At 44.8% G+C, this 24,908-nt stretch overlaps 1 protein-coding gene across 2 annotated transcripts in view; it reads right to left on the bottom strand.

The window, feature by feature from the left end:
- Window positions 1-24,908, bottom strand: part of ADGRL3 (adhesion G protein-coupled receptor L3) — a 1,148,457-nt gene that overhangs the window by 840,014 nt on the left and 283,535 nt on the right. For both annotated transcript variants that reach the window (XM_040417792.1, XM_040417793.1), the window contains exon 6: window positions 12,736-12,801. In XM_040417792.1, the coding sequence (XP_040273726.1) occupies window positions 12,736-12,801 (66 nt within the window). The remainder of the gene's footprint in view (window positions 1-12,735; window positions 12,802-24,908) is intronic.

Here is a 24,908-nt window from a genome sequence, read left to right as displayed (position 1 = left end):
TGGGGGTCTAATCCTTTACAATGCATTCCAATACTTCTGTATTGGAATGCATTGGCTGTATGAGTAATACTGTGTGTATTACTCATACAGCTTCCGGCCTGTGAGATCCAGGGGGCTGGATCTCACAGGCTCGTCACCGGAAGGCAGCGCGATGCCTTCCATGCCATCGGGTCCCCCCCACAGCCCCATGGCACCACCGCCGCCGCAACTTAGAAAAGCCGCAAACCGCAGGTCTGAATTGACCTACGGTTTGCGGCGATCGCCGACACGGGGGGGGGTCATGGGACCACCCCGTGCATTTAGCCGAGGTGCCTGCTCAATGATTTGAGCAGGCACCAGGCACCTTGCTCCGATCACCGCCCGCCGGGCGGCGGTGATCAGAACACCACATGACGTACCGGTACGTCATGGGTCCTTAAGGACTCGGGAACCATGCCGTACCGATACGTCATGGGTCCCTAAGGGGTTAAAGCAGAAGCATTTATTTCCTGCCAATCATTGCTAAAACCTGCTGGGACCAGAGACCAAAGCTGTATACTGCTTGGATACCAAGTTATCTTCAGTAAAGAAACGGTTGAACTTCATCTAAAGGTGTGGACATTATTTCTGCTACAAAATTCCTCTATTACTCCTACTATCACTACACTCAAATTTATTGCAAGTGAGCCAGGAGCCAGGAGTTCAGCCATACCCAGGTAGGAGACACCGTTGACACAATTATCACCACCCTATAGAGACATTATAAGCCATTACACCACTCTGGCATTCCTAATCTGGGACCTGCATTATAACACCTTGGAAGGGCCCTGGGGTAGTACCCTGCGCACGCTGCAATTGGCGTCACGATAAATACAGAAAATTAACAACCCGTCCCATGCACTAGCATGATATAAAGAAAAGTTTCGCATATTTACATGTAGTGATTCATGCAAAAAAAAAAAAAAAAAAAGGTCTGTGTGAATTAAGCAGTCAGTTATTCTGCTGGATCTGTAGATATAAACTAAAGATAAATAGTTTTAACCCATTAAATCCTGGAGGATTTTTCATTTTTGTGTTTTTATTTTTAACTTACGGACTTGCCCAACCATAACTTTTTTCTTTTTCTGTTCACTCTGTTTTGCGCAGGACTTTCTAATTGTACTTTCTAGTGGCATCATTTACTATTGCATACAATGTAGCGGGAAGCTGAAAAAAAAATCCCAAATATTGTTTGTATGGCGTTCCCTGTGCAGTAAAACTGACCTGTTCATTCTCCAGATCAGTGTGATTACAGCAATAACATATTTGCATAGTTTTTCTCGTGTTTTAATACCGAAAAACTTTTTACATTTTAAGTCTACGCTTTTTGAGGGTTTATTTTTTGTTAGAAAATCTGTAGTTTTCAATTATACCATTTTAGGATGTGTATGACTTTTTGATCACTTTTCAATCAATTTTATTTGGGAGGTGAAGCGACAAAAGAACAGTGAATCAGCAATTTTACGTTTTTGTTTTTTTTCAAAAACACTGTTCCATGTTTTATATTTTAACAGTGTGGGCGTTTTTGAACACGGTGATGTCAATAAAGTTTAAGTTCAGTTCACCACACAAAAACAATCCCTTACATGGCTACTAGGGATGAGCGAATTGACTTCGGATAAAATATCCGAAGTCGATTCGCATAATACTTCGTTTGAATACTGTACCGAGCGAGTCTCGTGAGACTTCGCATAATAACTTAATAAATTAACGTATTTTTCGCTTTATAAGAAGCACCTGATGATAAGACACACCTAGGTTTTGGAGGAGGAAAATCTGAAAAAAAAAATAATTTTGAACCAGGTGGTGTGCTTTTGGTGGGTTTTGAACTAATGATGGTCTGTGGATGACGCACTGTTATGGGGGATCTGTGGATGACAATGTTATGGGGGATCTGTGGATGACATAATTATGGGGAATCTGTGGATAATACTGTTATGGGGAAATATGTGGATGACAATATTATAGGGGCATCTGTGGATGACACTGTTATGTGATTATAACCCCTGTGAGAGAGTGACTGGAAAAGTAGTAGAGAATCGTTATATTTCCCCTAGGTTTCTTTCATATACCATGTACTATGCTACAGGAGGTGGATATCTCAACTAGGAAACCTGGGTGAGATATCTGAAATCCAGGAAAAGATGGTCTGCTTTAGGCCTCATGCACACGACCGTTGTGTGCACCCGTGGCCGTTGTGCCGATTTCCGTTTTTTTTTTTCGCGGACCCATTGACTTTCAATGGGTCCATGGAAAAATCGTAAAATGCACCGTTTTGCAGCCGCATCCGTGATCCGTGTTTCCTGGCCGTGAAAAAAATATGACCTGTCCTATTTTTTTCACGGCCAACGGTTCACGGACCCATTCAAGTCAATGGGTCCGTGAAAGAACACGATTGGCATCCGTGTCCGTGATCCGTGGCCGTAGGTTAGCTTTTATACAGACGGATCCGAAGATCCGTCTGCATAAAAGCTTTTTCAAAGCTGAGTTTTCACTTCGTGAAAACTCAGAACCGACAGTATATTCTAACACAGAGGCGTTCCCATGGTGGGACGCTTCAGGTTAGAATATACTAACAGAACTGTGTACATGACTGAACCCTGCTGCTTGGAAGGTGCTGCCAGGCAGCAGGGGGCAGCCCCCCCCCCCCTGTAGTTAACACATTGGTGGCCAGTGTGGCCGGCCCCCCCCTCCCTCCCTCCCCTGTAGTTAACTCATTGGTGGCCAGTGCGGCCCCCCCTTTCCCCTGTAGTTAACTCATTGGTGGCCAGTGCGGCCGCCCCCCCCCTCCCCTGTAGTTAACTCATTGGTGGCCAGTGCCCCCCCCCCTCCCCTGTAGTTAACCTGTTGGTGGCCAGTGGGCCTTCTCCCCTCCCTCCCCCTCCTAATTAAAATCTCCCCCTATCATTGGTGGCAGCGGAGTGTACCGATCGGAGTCCCAGTTTAATCGCTGGGGCTCCGATCGGTAACCATGGCAACCAGGACGCTACTGAAGTCCCGGTTGCCATGGTTACTTAGCAATTTGTAGAACCATTATACTTACCTGCGAGCTGCGATGGTCTGCGTCCGGTCGGGAGCTCCTCCTACTGGTAAGTGATATGACCTGTCACTTACCAGTAGGAGGAGCTCCCGGCCGGACCTGTCACTTACCAGTAGGAGGAGCTCCCGACCGGACGCAGACCATCGCAGCTCGCAGGTAAGTATAATGGTTCTACAAATTGCTAAGTAACCATGGCAACCGCGACTGCAGTTGCGTCCTGGTTGCCATGGTTACCGATCGGAGCCCCAGCGATTAAACTGGGACTCCGATCGGTACACTCCGCTGCCACCAATGATAGGGGGGAGATTTTAATTAGGAGGGGGAGGGAGGGGAGAAGGCCCACTGGCCACCAACGAGTTAACTACAGAGGAGGGAGGGGGGCCGGCCGCACTGGCCACCAATGAGTTAACTACAGGGGAGGGGGGGGGGGCCCACTGGCCACCAATGAGTTAACTACAGGGGAGGGGGGGGCCCACTGGCCACCAATGAGTTAACTACAGGGGAGGGGGGGGGGGGGGCGGCCGCACTGGCCACCAATGAGTTAACTACAGGGGAGGGGGGGGGGGGGGGGCGGCCGCACTGGCCACCAATGAGTTAACTACAGGGGAGGGGGGGCCGGCCGCACTGGCCACCAATGAGTTAACTACAGGGGAGGGAGGGGGGGGCTGCCCCCTGCTGCCTGGCAGCACCTGCCAGGCAGCAGGGGGCAGTCATGTACACAGTTCTTTTAGTATATTCTAACCTGATGCGTCCCCATCACCATGGGAACGCCTCTGTGTTAGAATATATTGTCGGATTTGAGTTTCACGATGTAACTCAAATCCGACGGTATATTCTAACATAGAGGCGTTCCCATGGTGATGGGGACGCTTCAAGTTAAAATATACCATCGGATTGGAGAAAACTCTGATCCGATGGTATATTAACTCCTGACTTTACATTGAAAGTCAATGGGGGACGGAACCGTTTGAAATTGCACCATATTGTGTCAACGTCAAACGGATCCGTCCCCATTGACTTGCATTGTAATTCAGGACGGATCCGTTTGGCTCCGCACGGCCAGGCGGACACCAAAACGACTTTTTTTTCATGTCCGTGGATCCTCCAAAAATCAAGGAAGACCCACGGACGAAAAAACGGTCACGGAAAAACGGAACCCCGTTTTGCGGACCGCAAAAAAATACGGTCGTGTGCATGAGGCCTTAGCAAAGCATAGTTTGCTGAGGACTTTGGTAAATTGTGTTGTCGGGCCTGGATTTTAATGGAATGAGGATGCAGGTTGGTAGCGGGGCTCCTCATTCCCTTCCTGTCCAGAACAGGTTTCATATAGAGCTCTCAGCCAGGTGATGGAGCTCAGCTCATTTCTGGGCTATAAAGGTTTGCACTATGAGCATGTCTGGGTGGGGACTGGTTGAACTGACTGGCTTTCACCATTGCTGCTGAAGTCTGTGCAAACAACAAAAAGGATACTGTGAGTTTTTTTTGAATTGTGTCGTGTGGCTGGTAGTAGGCCGCTCGTATAGAAAGGGTGACTTTATGTTTAGTTAGTGCTCAGCCGAGCAGGAATTTATTTTGTATCTTTGCCTGAATGTAAAGGCCTTATATTTTGTTTGTGGATGAGAATAAAGAAAACGGGCAAACCCCTGTGTGAACTGTGCCATTGTGTCACTGTCTCTGACTGCTGTGCCTACTACTATTGAGCTGACCCCCACACCCCCCTCATCCATAGGAATGCACCCATATACTACAGTACATGGGTGGATTCCTATGGATGAGGGGGGTTATAGTCATATTTAACAGACACATGCCAATTACAGAACAGTGTTTATTTTAAATATGACTATAACCCCCCACATCCATAAGAATCCACCCATATACTGCAGTACATGGGTGGATTCCTATGGACGAGGGTAGCTATAGTCATATTTGGCACACATTTTTCATTAGGGTACCGTATATTGCCTTGAGCTGTCATCACCATGGGACTTAGGCAGCAATCTACGGTACCCGGACAAGGGGGAAGTCATATGGCGCGAACAATGTGGGACTCTGATTGGTGGAGGAAATGTATGGAGCTGATTGGTGGAGGCAGGGGGAAGCAGGACTCGCTCACCACCAATCAGCACAGAAGGTAGCACAGAGGTACCCTGCTGCTGGGGTGAGTGGAAGGACTTGCACGCTGGCAGCATTACAGGGTATACAGAGAAGCCGCCAGCCTGCCCAACCATACTGTAGTGTAGGGCAGCAATGAATGAAATGGAAGCGCGGGCTACCGGCATCACTTAGCATTCAGTGAAGCCGCCAGCCCGCCCAACGATAGTAAAGTGCAGCGCAGCAATGAATAAAATGGAAGCGCAGGCTGCCGGCATCACTTAGCATTCACTGTAGCCACCAGACCGCCCAAGGTGCTGCTTAGTGCCTCAATGTACAGTAGGTGTTTGTGATATTGTGCTTTTAGCACGACAGCGTCGCGCTGATACTCGGCGACATGGTGCTGAGATCTCGCACTCACTGGAATAGTGACAGCACATCCCAGCAAGCGCGTCATAGAAGCGACGGGAGATCCGACTTGGATTCCCGCCAATTCTACACGTGTGCGGCGTTTGTTATGAATCCTGAGGGGGAAGTCCCCGCCGGATTTTAAATAAAAATCCGGCATGGGTCCCCACCTCAGGAGCATACCGGGCCCTTAGGTCTGTTATGGGTTGTAAGGAGAGCCCCCCCTACGCCGAAAAAAACGGCGTAGGGGGTCCCCCTACAATCCATACCAGACCCGTATCCAAAGCACGCTACCCGGCCAGCCAGGAAGGGAGTGGGGACGAGCGAGCGCCCCCCCCCCCCCCCCTCCTGAGCCGTACCAGGCTGCATGCCCTCACCCTGGGGGGGTTGGGTGCTCTGGGGCAGGGGGCGCACTGCGGCCCCCCCACCTCAGAGCACCCTGTCCCCATGTTGATGAGGACAGGGCCCCTTCCCGACAACCCTGGCTGTTGGTTGTCGGGGTATGCGGGCGGGAGGCTTATCGGAATCTGGGAGCCCCCTTTAATAAGGGGGCCCCCAGATACCGGCCCCCCACCCTAAGTGAATGAGTATGGGGTACATCGTACCCCTACCCATTCACCTGCAAGAAAAGTGGTAAAAACACAAATAAACCACACAGTGTATTAAAATATTTTATTTTTCTGCTCCGGAGGCCGCCCCCTGTCTTCTTTATTAGCTCTTTTACCAGGGGGGGCTCTTCTTCTTCCGCTATCCCGACGGGTCTTCTCCGCTATCCGGGGGGTCTTCTCAACTCTCCGGGGTTCTCCTTCTGTCTTCGCCGCTCTCCGTTGTTGACTCGGCGCACCCCGGTTCTTCGTCTCGCGAGATCTCGGATTTTAAATAAAAATTTAGCGAGACGAAGAACCGGGGTGCGCCGAGTCAACAACGGAGAGCGGCGAAGACAGAAGGAGAACCCCGGTTCTTCGTCTCGCTAAATTTTTATTTAAAATCCGAGATCTCGCAAGACGAAGAACCAGGGTGCGCCGAGTCAACAACGGAGAGCGGCGAAGACAGAAGGAGAACCCCGGTTCTTCGTCTCGCTAAATTTTTATTTAAAATCCGAGATCTCGCGAGTCGAAGAACCGGGGTGCGCCGAGTCAACAACGGAGAGCGGCGAAGACAGAAGGAGAACCCCGGAGAGTTGAGAAGACCCCCCGGATAGCGGAGAAGACCCGTCGGGATAGCGGAAGAAGAAGAGCCCCCCCTGGTAAAAGAGCTAATAAAGAAGACAGGGGGCGGCCTCCGGAGCAGAAAAATAAAATATTTTAATACACTGTGTGGTTTATTTGTGTTTTTACCACTTTTCTTGCAGGTGAATGGGTAGGGGTACGATGTACCCCATACTCATTCACTTAGGGTGGGGGGCCGGTATCTGGGGGCCCCCTTATTAAAGGGGGCTCCCAGATTCCGATAAGCCTCCCGCCCGCATACCCCGACAACCAACGGCCAGGGTTGTCGGGAAGGGGCCCTGTCCTCATCAACATGGGGACAGGGTGCTCTGAGGTGGGGGGGCCGCAGTGCGCCCCCTGCCCCAGAGCACCCAACCCCCCCATGTTGAGGGCATGCAGCCTGGTACGGCTCAGGTTTGGCGCTCGCTCGTCCCCACTCCCTTCCTGGCTGGCCGGGTAGCGTGCTTTGGATACGGGTCTGGTATGGATTGTAGGGGGACCCCCTACGCCGTTTTTTTCGGCGTAGGGGGGGCTCTCCTTACAACCCATAACAGACCTAAGGGCCCGGTATGCTCCTGAGGGGGGGACCCATGCCGGATTTTTATTTAAAATCCGGCGGGGACTTCCCCCTCAGAATTCATAACAAACGCCGCACACGTGTAGAATTGGCGGGAATCCAAGTCGGATCTCCCGTCGCTTCTATGACGGCTCTGTCTCCATCGCGGCAAGCCAGCTCGGCGCTGGCTCCCGCGATGGGGCTCGTAGGTGCTCAATCTCGCCGAGAAAGAGAGCGAGATTGACACAAAATCGGGTTCACCTACTGTATGTGTGGGCTGGCGGCTTCACTGAAGACTGCTAGCCTGTGCGAACTCATGCACTCCGGGCCGCACCGCCCACCCAGGACATAACAAAGAGAGCGCAGCATGAGAGAATGGCAAGCACATTCCCATCTGCCTGCCCACACTAAGTTCTGTGTAGCTGCCCGCCCGCCCTTCTACAGTTTCATGGCAGCTCAGGAGCCGTTAGTGAGAGCTCCTGAGCTGCAGCAGGTTACACATTTGGGTCACCTTCCTTTTTTAAGACGCACTGACTTTTTCCCTCCACTTTGGAGGGGGAAAAAGTGCATCTTATAAAGCAAAAAATACGGTAATTTCTCCTGTATTACCAGGTGGTACCTTGAAACCAAACCTGAGTTCGGGAAATGTTTTTTTTACAGTACAAATTAATTTATGAAGTTATTATGCAAAGTCTCACGAGACTTTGCGAAGCAATAATTTTGGCTCATTAGAGCCAATACATTCTAATACTGTACAGAGCTTCTGCTCCGTACAGTATTGGAACAAAGTTTTATGCAAATCGACTTCGGCTGTTGCATCCGAAATAGATTCGCTCATTCCTAATGGCTACATCGACAGGAAAAAAATAATTGTTATGGTCAAAAAAACACCAGCCCACTGTCTTCTTTCATACTTCTCATTGGCTAAAAAATTGTCATTAAAATGTTAAGTATATTGGGGTTGACAGACATTTTAAATAATACCTGGAGAATGCCTTTAATGGGACTGAGCTGCAGGACCTGAAGTCACAGACCAAGGAAGTGGCAGCAGTACTTGCCCAAGCACAGCGGTTCCCTCCACAGATTGGAAGGCATGTCAGGAGTTGAATTCTTGATGATAGATCATTAATAACAGAAAAACCCTTTATTGCATTTTCAGTCACTTCCTTGGTCCAACTGTAATAGGCCAACTGCTTTGTAGCATGCACAGAGCACTAGTGACACTCTTACACATTATTATTGGTCCTTCCCTCTATAGCAAGTGTGGGGAAACTCCGGCCCACGGGCCAAATATGGCCCATGGGATTATCTCATGTGGCCCCCGGCCCCCTGCTTGAATACATAATGAAATGCTAATGACCGCTTCCATTATGGAAGCGGTCATTAGCATGCGGGTGGCACAGTAAGTTGAGAACAGCACTGCACACTGGCTGTCCTCACGTTCCCTGGTCTTCTTCCGGCCCACTCTCTGTCCTGACACGTATAGTACCCTGTGCGCTGTCAGGTCACAGTACAGCGCGGCGGGAAGAAGACCAGTGAGGGTAAGTGAATCTGCCTAGTGGCAACGCCATCCGGCCATCCGGAGTGGCAACGCCATCCGGAGCTTGAGAGGTAAGTTTAATTATTTTTTTTTTAAACGTCTGATCTGAGGTCTGATTGGATGCTGGGGGATCTGTTAATGGCTGATCTAAAGCTAAAGGAGGGTGTGGGGGGTCTGATCTACAGCTTGGGAGGGTCTGATAAGGATCTGATCTGAGGCTGGGGGGTCTGATCTGAGGCTTGGGGGTCTGATGGGAGTCTGAACTAAGGCTGATGTAGGCTGGGAGGTCTGATAGGAGGTGGGGGTGCAAATCTGAGGCTGAGAAAGGGACAAAGGCAGGGACAGTTGGGAAAGAAGAGGCTGAGACAGTGGCAAGGAGAGTGAAAACTGGGTGAACCTCTCTCTGGACCGCCCTGGGATGAGCTTGGCTGCCATTAATGCCAAATAAAGAACTAAATACATAATATTCTTAACTTAAAAATTAGACTGCTATGTGTGGTCAAAACGGTGCCTGTACTATATGTAATATATAGCGCAGGCACCATGTTGTGCTGCAAAAATATAGTGCTATAGATTTTTTTTCATTGTACTGCAATTTTTGTAACTTACCCCTAAGTCAATTATATGTTAGACTAAATATAGCAGTCACATTTTTGAGTTGAGAATTTTGTATGGCCCGCGAACGATGTTACAAATATCCAAATGGCCCTCGGCAGAAAAAAAGGTTCCCCACCCCTGCTCTACAGCAACACCATGCCACATAACAGAGCTCCTACATTAACCCCTTAAGAACCCTGCCATTTTTCACTTTAAGGACCAGGCCATTTTTTGCAAATCTGACATGTCTCACTTTATGTGGTGATAACTTTAAAACGCTTTTACTTATCCAAGCAATGTTTTCTCATCACATATTGTACTTCATGACAGTGGTAAATTTGAGTCAAGATATTTTATTTTTATTTATAAAAAATATCAAATTTACCAAAAATTTGTAAAAATTAGCAATTTTCAAAATTTCAATTTCTCTGCTTTTAAAACAGATAGAGATACCTTCTAAAATAGTTATTACTTTATATTTCCCAAATGTCTACTTCATGTTTAGATCATTTTGTAAATTTTATTTTTTTTGGACGTTAGAAGGCTTAGACGTTTAGAAACAAATCTTGAGATTTTTCAGAAAATTTTCAAAACCCACTTTTTAAGGACCAGTTCAGGTCTGAAGTCACTTTGTGAGGCTTACATAATAGAAACCACCCATAAACTACACCCCTCAAGGTATTCAAAACTGATTTTACAAACTTTGTTAACCCTTTAGGTGTTCCACAAGAATTAAAGGAAAATGTAGATAAAATTTCAGAATTTCACTTTTTTTGGGCAGATTTTCAATTTTAATCAATTTTTTCCAGTAACAAAGCAAAGAAAACTCAATATTTATTGCCCTGATTCTGCAGTTTACAGAAACACCCCATATGTGGTTGAAAACTGCTATACGGGCACACGGCATGGCGCAGAAGGAAAGGAACGCCATATGGTTTTTGGAAAGCAGATTTCACTGGGATAATTTTAAGTTGCCATATCACATTTGAAGATCCCCTGATGCACCTCTAGAGTAGAAACTCAAAAAAAGACCCCATTTTGGAAACTACGGGATAAGGTGGCAGTTTTGTTGGTACTATTTTAGAGTATATATGATTTTTGGTTGCTCTATGTTACACTTTTTGTGAGGCAAGGTAAAAAAAAAAAATAGCTGTTTTCGCACCTATTTTATTATTTACAATGCTCATCTGACAGGTTAGATCATGTAGTATTTTTATAGAGCATGTTTTTACGGATGCGTTACTTTTTTCGTTGTTTGTTTCAGTTTTACATAATAAAGCATTTTTTGTCTCCACATTTTGAAAGCCATAGTTTTTTAGAATGTTTTGGGCGACTGTCTTATGTAGGGGCTCATTTTTTCGGTATGAGATAACAGTCTGATTGGTACTATTTTAGGGTGCATATGGCTTTTTGATCGCTTGGTATTACACTTTTTGTGATGTAAGGTGACAAAAAAATGGCTTTTTGACCCACTTTTTCTTAATTTTTTTTAACGGTGTTCATCTGAGGGTTTAGGTCATGTGAAATTTTTATACAGCAGGTTCTGCCACGGATGTGGCAATACCTAATATGTCAAAATATTTTAATTTATTTAAGTTTTACACAATAATATCATTTAAAAAATAAAATAAAATCATGTTTTAGTCTCCATATTCTTAGAGCATTAGTTTTTTTTTAATTTTTTGGGCAATTGCACTAGGTAGGGTCTATTTTTTTGCGGATGAGATGACGGTTTGATTGGCACTATTTTGGGTGCATATGACTTTTTGATCGTTTGTTATTACACTTTTTGTGATGTAAGGTGACAAAAAAATAGCTTTTTTGACAGTTTTTTAAAATCTTTTTTATGGTATTCATCTAAGGAGTCAGGTCATGTGGTATTTTTATATAGCAGGTTGTTACGGACGCGGCGATACCTAATATGTATACTTTTATTATTTTTTACATTTAACACCATAAAAGCATTTTTGAAACAAAAGAAATAATGTTTTATTGTCTCCATAGTTTATTTTTATTTTTTGGACGATTGTCTTAGGTAGGGGTTCTTTTTTTTGCGGGATGACGTGACAGTTAGATTGGCACCATTTTGGGGGGCATACGCCTTTTTGATCGCTTGGTGTTGCACTTTTAGTGATGTAAGGTAAAAAAGAAAGTGTTTTTTTTAGCATTTTCTTTTTTTTACGGTGTTCACCTGAGGGTTTAGGTCATGTGATATTTTTATAGAGCCGGTTGATACAGACGCGGCGATACCTAATATGTCTACTTTTCTTTTTCCCCTATTTTTTACAATTTTTTTTACTTTATTTTGAGAAAAGGGCGCTTTTTTTTTTTTACTTGAAACTTTTAATTTTTTTTTTTAAACTTTCTTTTTTTTAACTTCTTTTATAACTTTATTTTTTGTCCCACTCTGGGACTTCAACTTTTGGGGGTCTGATCATTGGTTCTGAGTGTATTACACACTGTAATACACTTACAGCTTCCTGCCTGTGAGATCCAGGTGGCTGGATCTCACAGTCTGTCACGGAAGGCATCGGGCTGCCTTCCCTGCCATCGGGTCCCCAACACAGCAGTTCGGGGACCCGATGGCCACCCCACACCTGGCACTATCCTGCACATACCGCGGCAGTGCGAGGGTTAATGCGCCGGCATCAATGTTTTTATCGATGCCAGGGCATACAGCAGGGGTCCGGCTATCAGTGACTGCCGGATCTCTGCCGCTGATGAGCATGACGTACATGTACGTCACTGGTCTTTAAATCCCAGACAGATATGACATACATGTATGTCATGGGTTCTTAAGGGGTTAATGTCAAGCCATGCGTAGGCCCACACTGACATTAGACTCCCTGCAGGGTTCTGTGCTGCCCCCACGTATCACAGTCCACCGAAAATCAGCAACACAAAGGTAAGACAGGCATAAATCAAAACAGAGGACACATACAAGAATAAAGCAATCAAAAAAGGGGAGAATCACAAGAATACTTTGGGGGGAAAATCTTATAATAATCTTACTGACAACATAGGTATTGATATTCTCCTTAGCTCTTTCATTTTCAGATGACCTATGTCTGAGTGATGGGGTTTAACTAGGGGATGGTGCTTCATAATCTTTGTCTCTTATTGCAGAAAGAGCAGTGGAGAAGGGGTTCTTATAGTCTGACATAGAACTGTGTTCATATTATTATTATTATTTTATTAGATTTTTTTACTGCATTATCCAACTTTACAATCAAGCCTGATTTTTTGTGAAACAAATACATTAAAAAAACTGACTTACCTCGAGATGAGGGTCTTTCAACATTGGAATCAATATGATTAGAAGGAACATTGTAAGAAATGTGACCTGAATGAAAAAGAAAAAATATTTAAACAATCATAGCACATATGCAACTTTACAGTTGAACAAAGCACTTTCCATGCATAGCTTTTGAGAAGTAGTACCATACCTAAGTCCAAGACCTAATTAAGAATCTGAAAATGTAATTGTCATCTTCAGTTTGTACAGCACTTTGTACTGACGGCCTATCCTCAGGATAGCTTACTCTTTTTGAACAATGAAGTTCTTAGGCTGGGTCTCCCATGCAGCCCAGAGCGGGGGCTTGGTTCATACACAAGAGCAGCACTCCTGCTCTAACAGCCTGGACTGGCAGTGACAATCTGGGCTGTTTAGCCCCTTACATGCTGCGGGCAATGGCACCAGCTGCATGTAAGGCCTCATGCACACGACCGTTGTGTGCATCCGTGGCCGTTGTGCCGTTTTCAGTTTTTTTTCGCGGACCCATTGACTTTCAATGGGTCCGTGGAAAAAACGGAAAATGCACAGTTTTGCAGCCGCATCCGTGATCCGTGTTTCCTGTCCGTCAAAAAAATATGACCTGTCCTATTTTTTTTGACGGACAACGGTTCACGGACCCATTCAAGTCAATGGGTCCGTGAAAGAACACGGATGCACACAAGATTGGCATCCGCGTCCGTGATCCGTGGCCGTAGGTTACTTTCATACAGACGGATCCGAAGATCCGTCTGCATAAAAGCTTTTTCAGAGATGAGTTTTCACTTCGTGAAAACTCATATCCGACAGTATATTCTAACATAGAGGCGTTCCCATAGTGATGGGGATGCTTCTAGTTAGAATATACTGCGAACTGTGTACATGACTGCCCCCTGCTGCTTGGCAGCACCCGATCTCTTACAGGGGGCTGTGATCCGCACAATTAACCCCTCAGGTGCTGCACCTGAGGGGTTAATTGTGCATATCATAGCCCCCTATAAGAGATCAGGGGCTGCCAGGCAGCAGGGGGCAGACCCCCTCCCTCCCCAGTTTGAATATCATTGGTGGCCAGAGTGCGGACCCCCCCGCTCCCCCCTATTGTAATATCATTGGTGGCCAGTGGGCGCCCCCCCCCCCCCCTATTGTAATATCATTGGTGGCCAGTGTGCGGCCTCCCCCGGCCACCCCCCCTCCCTCTATTGTAATATCATTGGTGGCCAGTGTGCGGCCCCTCCCCCGGCCCCCCCTCTATTGTATTAATATCATTGGTGGCCAGTGTGCGGCCTCCCCTCCTCCCCCCGATCATTGGTGGCAGCGGAGATTCCGATCGGAGTCCCAGTTTAATCGCTCTGGGGCTCTGGTCGGTAACCATCGCAACCAGGACGCTACTGCAGGCCTGGTTGCCATGGTTACTTAGCAATATTACAATATTAGAAGCATCATACTTACCTGCTGGCTGCTGCTCTGTCTGTGTCTGGCCGGGAGCTCCTCCTACTGGTAAGTGACAGGTCTGTGCGGCGCATTGCTTAATGATCTGTCACTTACCAGTAGGAGGAGCTCCCAGCCGGACACAGACAGCACAGCAGCCAGCAGGTAAGTATGATGCTTCTAATATTGTAATATTTCTAAGTAACCATGGCAACCAGGCCTGCAGTAGCGTCCTGGTTGCCATGGTTACCGATCGGAGCCCCAGAGCGATTAAACTGGGACTCAGATCGGAATCTCCGCTGCCACCAATGATCGGGGGGGGGGGGGGGGGGCGAGGGGAGGCCGCACACTGGCCACCAATGATATAACAATAGAGGGAGGGAGGGGGGGCCGCACACTGGCCACCAATGATATTCAAACTGGGGAGGGAGGGGGGTCTGCCCCCTGCTGCCTGGCAGCCCTTGATCTCTTACAGGGGGCTATGATACGCACAATTAACCCCTTCAGGTGTGGCACCTGAAGGGTTAACTGTGCTGATCACAGCCCCCTGTAAGAGATCGGGTGCTGCCAGGCAGCAGTCATGTACACAGTTCGTAGTATATTCTAACTAGAAGTGTCCCCATCACTATGGGAACGCCTCTGTGTTAGAATATACTGTCAGATCTGAGTTTCACGATGTAACTCAAATCCGATGGTATATTCTAACATAGAGGCGTTCCCATGGTGATGGGGACGCTTCAAGTTAAAATATACCATCGAATTGGAGAAAACTCCAATCCTATGGTATATTAACTCCTGACTTTACATTGAAAGTCAATGGGGGACGGATCCATTTGAAATTGCACCATATTGTGTCAACGTCAAACGGATCCGTCCCCATTGACTTGCATTGATATTCAGGACGGATCCATTTGGCTCCGCACGGCCAGGCGGACACCAAAACGACTTTTTTTTCATTTCCATGGATCCTCAAAAAATCAAGGAATACCCACGGACGAAAAAACGGTCACGGATCACGGAAAAACGGAACCCGCAAAAAAAAACCCGTCGTGTGCATGAGGCCTAAAGCAGTGATAATTGCAGGACGACGATGTGTGTGTAGACTGGCTGGGACCTGGAATAGGCCCCAAGCCTGCCTTGAGTGCTCATGAGCAGGTTGCACCAGAGAGGCCAGGGTCAGTATAGCACTAGCATTAAAATGCAATGCACTATAGCAAGGATCAGCAACCTTCAACACTCCAGCTGCTGTGAAACTACAACTCCCAGCATGCAAACTTACTCGGCTGTTAAAGGAGGATTCTGGGAGTTGTAGTTTTAGAATAGCTGGAGTGCCGGTGGTTGCTGATCCCTGCACTATATGGATGTATTTTAAAAGTAATGAAAAGATTGACCTCGCAGGACTATTAAGTTGTTAAAAAAATAAAATAAAAATGATTTTTTTTTCCATTGAAAATATGTTTTTCAACAAAAAGAGGTTGCAAAAATTAAATCTTCCCTATATGCTTTGCACCGCCACATCTGTAATGACCTGCACTACACAAATATGGCTACTTTCACACTCGCGTTTGGTGCGGATCCGTCGTGGATCTGCACAGACGGATCCGTTCAGATAATACATACATCTGCATCCGTTCAGAACGGATCCGTTTGTATTATCTTTAACATAGCCAAGACGGATCTGAAAGCAGCGTTCTGGTGTCTGCCTCCAAAGCGGAATGGAGACGGAACGGAGGCAAACTGATGCATTCTGAGTGGATCTTTTTCCATTCAGAATGCATTAGGGCCAAACTGATCTGTTTTGGACCGCTTGTGAGAGCCCTGAAAGGATCTCACAAACGGAAAGCCAAAACGCCAGTGTGAAAGTAGCCTATCATGTAAATTATTCCCTACGATGAACATTGTAAAAAAAAAATAATAATCTAAATTGCTAATTTATTCTTAGTCGCAACTGAAAAAAAACGTAATAACAAGCAATCAAAAAGTATTATTTACCCCAAAATGTTACCAATGAAAACTACAAGTCGTCCTGCAACAATCAAGCCCTCACACAACTCCATAGAAAGAAAAATAAAAAAGTTATGGGTCTTGGGATACGAAGGTTCTAAAAGATTTTCTTATTTTTAGAAAAATGAATTTTATTGCGCAAAAGTAGTAAAACATATGTCATTAATATCAGATCGGCGGTGGGCTGACTGGCGGCAACCCCGTCTATCAGCTGTTTGAAGAGAACACAGTGTTCGTACAAGTGCTGTCTTCTCTTCTTTGATTACCTCCCCGCTGTCACAATTGAAGCGGCGAGCAGTTGTAATTACAGCTCCGCTGTCCCATTTACTTCAATAGGACGGCTCCATGCTAATCACTTGATTTGATTTGAAATTCACTATTTCATCACCGTCTATGGCAAGCATCCTCAAACTGCGGCCCTCCAGCTGTTGCAAAACTACATGCCCGAACAGCCTACGGGTATCAGCCTACAGAAGGGCATTGTAGGAGTTGTAGTTTTACAACAGCTGGAGGGCCACAAGTTTGAGGATGCATGGTCTATAGTCATACAATTTTTGGCTTTAGATTTATGGGGTAATTCTGTTAAACATAAAATATATACATCTATCTACCATAAACCTAACCTTCCTTAGAAGTTTAGAGGCAAATCTTGAAATTTTTCAGAAATTTTCAAAAACCCAATTTTTAGGGACCAGTTCCGGTCTGATGTCACTTTGCGAGGCCAAAAATGACCCCATTCTATAAACTACACCCCTCAAGGTATTCAAAACTGATTTTACAAACTTTGTTAACCCTTTAGGTGCTCCATAAGAATTAATGGAAAATAGAGATACAATTTCAAAATTTCACTTTATTGGCAGATTTTCCATTTAAATATTTTTTTTCCAGTTACAAAGCAAGGGTTAACAGCCAAACCAAACTCAATATTTATGACCCTGATTCAGTAGTTTACAGAAACACCCCATATGTGGTCATAAACTACTGTACGGGCACACGGCAGGGCGCAGAAGGAAACGAATGCCATAGGGTTTTTGGAAGGCAGATTTTGCTGGACTGTTTTTTTGACACCATGTCCCATTTGAAGCCCCCCTGATGCACCCCTAGAGTAGAAACTCCAAAAAAGTGGCCCCATTTTAGAAAACGACGGGATAGGGTGGCAGTATTGTTGGTACTAGTTTAGGGTACATATGATTTTTGGTTGCTCTATATTACACTTTTTGTGAGGCAAGATAACAAAAAATAGCTGTTTTGGCACCGTTTTTATTTTTTGTTATTTACAACATTCATCTGACAGGTTAGATCATGTGATATTTTTATAGACCAGGTTGTCACAGATGCGGCGATACCTAATATGTATACTTTTTTTTATTTATGTACAGTGGGATGCGAAAGTTTGGGCAACCTTGTTAATCGTCATGAGTTTCCTGTATAAATCGTTGGTTGTTACGATAAAAAATGTCAGTTAAATATATCATATAGGAGACACACACAGTGATATTTGAGAAGTGAGATGAAGTATATTGGATTTACAGAAAGTGTGCTATAATTGTTTAAACAAAATTAGGCAGGTGCATACATTTGGGCACTGTTGCCATTTTATTGATTCCAAAACCTTTAGAACTAATTATTGGAACTCAATTTGGCTTGGTAAGCTCAGTGACCCCTGACCTACATACTCAGGTGAATCCAATTATGAGAGAGTATTTAAGGGGGTCAATTGTAAGTTTCCCTCCTCTTTTAGGCTACTTTCACACTAGCGTTCGGAGCGGATCCGTCTGATGTTTCATCAGACGGATACGCTCCGATAATGCAGACGTTTGCATCCGTTCAGAACGGATCCGTCTGCATTATTACTTAGAAAATTTTCTAAGTCTGAAAGTAGCCTGAGCGGATCCGTTCAGACTTTACATTAAAAGTCAATGGGGGACGGATCCGCTTGAAGATTGAGCTATATGGTGTCATCTTCAAGCGGATCCGTCCCCATTGACTTCCATTTATAAGTCTGGACGGATCCGCTCGCCTTCGCACGACCAGGCGGACACCCGAACGCTGCTTGCAGCGTTCAGGTGTCCGCTCACTGAGCGGAGCGGAGGCTGAGCGCTGGCAGGTGGATGCATTCTCAGTGGATCCGCCTCCACTGAGAATGCATTGGGGCCGGACGGCTGCGTTCAGGACCGCTCGTGAGCCCCTTCAAACGGAGCTCACGAGCGGACACCTGAACGCAGGTGTGAAAGTAGCCTTAATTTTCTCTGAAGAGTAGCAACATGGGGGTCTCAAAACAACTCTCAAATGACCTGAAGACAAAGATTGTTCACCATCATGGTTTAGGGGAAGGATACAGAAAGCTGTCTCAGAGATTTCAGCTGTCTGTTTCCACAGTTAGGAACATATTGAGGAAATGGAAGACCACAGGCTCAGTTCAAGTTAAGGCTCGAAGTGACAGACCAAGAAAAATCTCGGATAGACAGAAGCGACGAATGGTGAGAACAGTCAGAGTCAACCCACAGACCAGCACCAAAGACCTACAACATCATCTTGCTGCAGATGGAGTCACTGTGCATCGTTCAACCATTCGGCGCACTTTACACAAGGAGATGCTGTATGTGAGAGTGATGCAGAGGAAGCCTTTTCTCCACCCACAGCACAAAAAGTGCCGCTTGAGGTGGGCTAAAGCACATTTGGACAAGCCAGCTTCATTTTGGAATAAGGTGCTGTGGACTGATGAAACTAAAATTGAGTTATTTGGCCATAACAAGGGGCGTTATGCATGGAGGAAAAAGAACACAGCATTGCAAGAAAAACACCTGCTACCTACAGTAAAATATGGTGGTGGTTCCATCATGCTGTGGGGCTGTGTGGCCAGTGCAGGGACTGGGAATATTGTCAAAGTTGAGGGACGCATGGATTCCACTCAGTATCAGCAGATTCTGGAGACTAATGTCCAGGAATCAGTGACAAAGCTGAAGCTGCGCCGCGGCTGGATCTTTCAACAAGACAACGACCCTAAACACTGCTCAAAATCCAGTAAGGCATTTATGCAGAGGAACAAGTACAACGTTCTGGAATGGCCATCTCAGTCCCCAGACCTGAATATAATTGAAAATCTGTGGTGTGACTTAAAGATGCTCGGAAGCCATCAAACCTGAATGAACTAAAGATGTTTTGTAAAGAGGAATGGTCCAAAATACCTTCAACCCGAATCCAGACTCTCATTGGAACCTACAGGAAGCGTTTAGAGGCTGTAATTTCTGCAAAAGGAGGATCTACTAAATATTGATTTCATTTCTTTTTTGTGGTCCCCAAATTTATGCACCTGACTAATTTTGTTTAAACAATTATAGCACACTTTCTGTAAATCCAATAAACTTCATTTCACTTCTCAAATATCACTGTGTGTGTCTCCTATATGATATATTTAACTGACATTTTTTATCGTAACAACCAACGATTTATACAGGAAAATCATGACGATTAACAAGGTTGCCCAAACTTTCGCATCCCACTGTAAGTTTGACACAATGATTTCATTTTTGAAGCAAATAAAATCATGTTTTAGTGTTTCCATAGTCTGAGAGCCATAATTTTTTTCAGTTTTTAGGCGATTACCTTGGGTAGGGTATGATTTTTGCGGGATGAGATGACTGTTTTATTGGCACTATTTTGGGGTGCGTGTGACTTTTTGATCGCTTGCTATTACACTTTTTGTGATGTAAGGTGACAAAAACTGTGCTAAATAAACCATTTTTTACGGTGTTCATCTGAGGGGTTAGGTCATGTGATATTTTTATAGAGCCGGTTGATACGGACGCGGCGATACCTAATATGTATACTTTTTTTTTATTTATGTAAGTTTTACACAATAATATAATTTTTGAAACAAAAAAAAAAACATGTTTTAGTGTCTCCATGTTCTGAGAGCCATAGTTTTTTCAGTTTTTGGGTGATTATCTTAGGTAGGGTCTCATTTTTTGCGGGATGAGATGACGGTTTGTTTGGCACTATTTTGTGTTGCATATGACTTTTTGATCGCTTGCTATTACACTTTTTGTGATGTAAGGTGACAAAAAATGGTTTATTTAGCACAGTTTTTTTTTTTTACGGTGTTCATCTTAGAGGTTAGGTCATGTGATATTTTTATAGAAGCGGTCGATACGAACGCGGCGATACCAAATATGTATACTTTTTTTTTTATTTATGTAAGTTTTACACAATAACAGCTTTTTTCAAACAAAAAAAATGATGTTTTAGTGTCTCCATATTCTGAGCCATATATTTGTTTTTTTTTAGGGGGCGATTGTCTCAGGTAGGGGCTTATTTTTTGCGGGATGAGGTGACCGTTAGATTGGTACTATTTTGGTGGGAAAACGCCTTTTTGATCGCTTGCTGTTGTACTTTTTGTGATGTAAGGTGACAAAAAAATGGTCTATTTAGCACAGTTTTTATTTTTTACGGGGTTCATATGAGGGGTTAGGTCATGTGATATGTTTATAGAGCCGGTCGATATGGACGCGGCGATACCTAATATGTATACTTTTTCCCCCTATTTTTTACCATTTATTTTTTTACTTTATTTGGGGAAAATGAAGTTTTTGTTATTTTTACTTGAAACTTAATTTTTTAGGGGGAAAACTTTATTGGACTTGAACTTTTGGGGGTATATTCCTTTACAATGCATTCCAATACTTCTGTATTGGAATACTTTGGCTGTATGAGTAATACTGTGTGTATTAGGCTACATTCACACGTCAGTATTTTTCTTTATCCCGATTTTCGGTCTGTTTTTTGCGGATCCGTTGTTCCTGAAAATATTTCTGTATGTCATCCGTATGTCATCCGTTTTTTGCGGATCCGCAAAAAAACGGAAACATGTATAAATTTCAATAAGCAAATAAAGTTCGGATTTCTTTGAAAAAAAATTGAAAAAAAAAAAGTGAATAAAAGTTTATAAAATAAAAATTTTATTTCCAGGAACAGAATCCGCATAAAACGGATGACATACGTAATGACATACGAATGTCTTCCGTTTTTTGCGGATCCATTGACTTTGTATTGTACCAGGATCCGATTTTTGCGGAAAAGAATAGGACAAGTTTTATATTTTTTCGGACATGCGGAACAGAACAACGGAAACGGACAGCACACACTTCCATGCCATCGGGGCCCCCCCACAGCCTCATGGGGACCCGATGGCACTAGGTAAAAGCCGCAAACCGCAGATCTGAATTGACCTGCGGTTTGCGGCGAACGCCGACACGCGGGTGGGGGGGGGGGGGGCGGGGATCGGAACAACACATGACGTACCGGTACGTCATGTGTCCTTAAGGACTCGGGAAACATGCCGTACCGGTACGTCATGTGTCCCTAGGGGTTAAACTGGTGTAATGGAAAACTGGCTTTGCTGCCACAGCATTCAATGAGATTTCCTTTCTCAGAGCTCCTTCAAGACATAAAAGGTGGAATCTGATTGGTTGCTATGAGCAACTATGCCAATTTCCTCTTACACCAGTTTTGATAAATCTTTTCCAATAAATATAGACAATAAAAATGCTAATTTGAGCCCAACTTTTTTCACTCCACATAGTGAGCAATTTTCAAATATGCCGTATTTTTCACCTCATAAGATGTATTTTTTCCCTCCAAGGGGGGGGGGGGGGGGGGGGGGAGAGAGAATGTTCCTGCGTCTTATTCGGTGAATACTAATTAGCGCTTCCATTATGGAAGCGCTCATTAGTACCAGAGGACTTTGAAGCGGTAAAGTCTCTGTACTCAACCCTTCCTGGTCCTCTGCAGTCGGCTGTGCTGTGGCTGCACACAGCGTGCAAGCGCTCAGTGACCTCATGCTGTGCACGCCTGTTCACAGCACAGCCGACGTCAGGAAGAAGAGGATCGCGCTGTAGGTGAGAAGTGGCGGCGTCCGGAGCAGGAAAGGTAAGTGGATTTTTTATTTTAAGTTCTCTGTGGTATGGGGGCTCATATGAGGGCTGACGAGAGGCATGGGGGCTCACATGGGGGCTGAAGAAAGGCATGGGTGCTCACATGGAGCTGATGAGAGGCATGAGGGCTCATATGGGGGCTGATGAGAGGCATGGGGGCTCATATGAGGGCCCATGAAAGGCATGGGGGTGACGAGAGGCATATGGGGGCTGATGAGAGGCATAGGGCTCTTATCTGAGGTCTGATTGAGGGTCATTCACATTGGGGTCTGTGCTGAGGTCTGATTGGGGGTCTGATCTGAGGTCTTATTAACATTGGGGGTCTGATTAACATTGGGGGTCTGACTGTCCTCCCCTTATGGGCCGGTGCATCTTCTAGGGTGAAAAATACGGTAAAGAGAATCATTCATAAACATCTGCTAGTTTTGTTTTTAGGTCATAATTTTTATTGAATAAATGCAAAATGTATATAGACAAAAAGGAATAAAGGTAATGTACAGATTTACTGGCAGTACACAGAAAAAACTCAAGGAAAGATCCAATCTCAATTATAAAAACTAATCTAGAATATACAAAAACACAAAGTACCCGTATAACATGACATACTGCAAACACCTGTCATACAAAAGGTTAGAAGTCAGTACTTCACTATAATTCAGTAGAAATTGTATTACAAATCCCCCAGAGGTCTGATTTCACACAAATTGCATTGAAACATTTCAGGTTTACATAAAAACCTTTTATCAAGCAGACCAGCACCTACACAAATATGGCGGCAGCTTGATTTATGCTTGAATTTATGTGCAACCAGAACTCAGATTTGTAATACAAACTTATATTGAATTGCAGTAAAGTACTGAGCGCTGTATCTACAGTATACTTATTTATCTATATACAGTGGCATGCAAAAGTTTAGGCACCCCTGGTCAAAATTACTGTAACTGGTATGTGCTCTTTAATGTATGATATAGAGTATGGACCGAGGGGCATATCTGACCACGCCCCTGTGCAATTAACATTGAGGATGGGCGGGGATATGATCAGACGCTCAGCTCGGATTAATCCCTTTTGGTTGACCTTGTTTGGACCGTCTGATCGTATCCCTGACCAATTGAAGGTGTTCATGGACGGACATGAAGAGGAACCGAATAATACACTATTATGGGAAACTATGAAAGCATATCTTAGAGGTTGCCTCAGATCTACCATATCATATATTAAAAAGTCGGCGGCTAGGCAGGAGGAAGGCCTAGCAGCAGATTGCTCTAGATTGGAGGCAGTATATGTCGCCGATCCCAATGATTTAAATAAGGAGACATGGTTATCTAAAGGGAGACAATACCTGACTCTGCTTAAGGAGAAAGCTCAAAGGAAAATTGCCACACTCCCTAGGGCAATTGCCATAATTGAATTATTTAGCGAATTCTCGGGATTGCGGATAAACTGGTCCAAATCGACTCTTTGTCCTTTATACCAGCTGGAGGACACGTTTGATTTAGGAGAGCTGCCCATTGTGCACAGCTATAAGTATTTAGGTGTACATATCACCAAAAATGTCAAGTCCTTCCATATACTGAATATTCAGCCTCTACAAACGTATTGTAAGGAGAAATTCAGAATATGGCAGAACCTGCCTCTGTCTGCACCAGGGAGAATCAATCTGATAAAACTGATTGTCCTGCCGAAGTGCTTATATGTCTTACAGCATGCACCATATGCAGTTCCAAAAAAGTTCTTTCAGAGCCTCACCTCGCTGATGTCACCCTTTATCTGGGGCGCAAATAGACCCAAGCTTTCGATAATTAACCTATCCCGTTTTAAAAAGGAAGGGGGCATGTCTTTGCCCGATGTATATCTATATTATTTAGCTGGACAGTTGAGGAATATCAAGTCTTGGTTGTCACCGGGAGGCGATCTCTGTAGGCAAGAGAAGCAACTGGCTGATTACCTGGGTATTGTCAAATTATCGCCTGTGTTACAACAACCTGGCCTATTCACACGTAAGCTACTACCAATTCATAGGGTGGCTGTCCAGGTTTGGAAAGCTAGTAAGAGACTATATAGTGTAGATGTGGATTTGTTGGAAACCCCGATTTGGGATAACCCCATGTTCCCTGATCTACTGACAATGCAAGAAGGGATGTTCTGGAAGGAACATGGGGTTGTTACACTGGGCAATCTATACAGCAATAATGTATTCAATGATTATGAATCCATGAGTTGTAGACATGAATTACCTAGACAGGCGTTCTATAGATTCCTGCAGTTGAGACACGCCATGCAAACCCACTATAGGGATACCCCAATCTTAGTCCTGAGAGGCTGTGAACAGATAAGCATATAAGGCAGTTTCCTGCCCAGAAGCGCTCCCTCCCCCAAGATTTCTCAGGTAAATAAAGGTAATTCAGACCGGTTTGGAGCGAGCGGTTGGCACTTTCAAGCGGGATCTGACTGCATGCTGGAGGCGGAGAACAGGTCCATTGCTTGTGGAATATTAGACGCAAGGCAGCGGTCTTTGTATATGCACAGCAAAGCAAAGGGTTGCTGAAAATCCACGTGTTGAATATAGACTTTTTGACATCCGTCTATGTATAGACGTAATATGGACTTGTGATTTCCACTTTGCAGCAAATTACGGACTTTGCTTTTTTGTCTTTATGGTTTTAGTAATCAACATTCCCATTTATTGCTTTAGATAGAGCGCGGTACCCGTACTTTTATTTATTTCTTACTAAGGAGTTTTGACCCTACCCCATTAAGGGACCGCTGCTTTTTATCCATTAGTCTACACCCACTATTTCGCTTTGCTACCCC

The sequence above is a fragment of the Bufo bufo genome, chromosome 2, assembly GCF_905171765.1.
Source record: "Bufo bufo chromosome 2, aBufBuf1.1, whole genome shotgun sequence".
Classification (NCBI taxonomy): domain Eukaryota; kingdom Metazoa; phylum Chordata; class Amphibia; order Anura; family Bufonidae; genus Bufo; species Bufo bufo.
The sequence above is the reverse complement of the archived record's forward strand: the minus strand, read 5'-3'. Positions and strand labels throughout refer to the sequence as shown.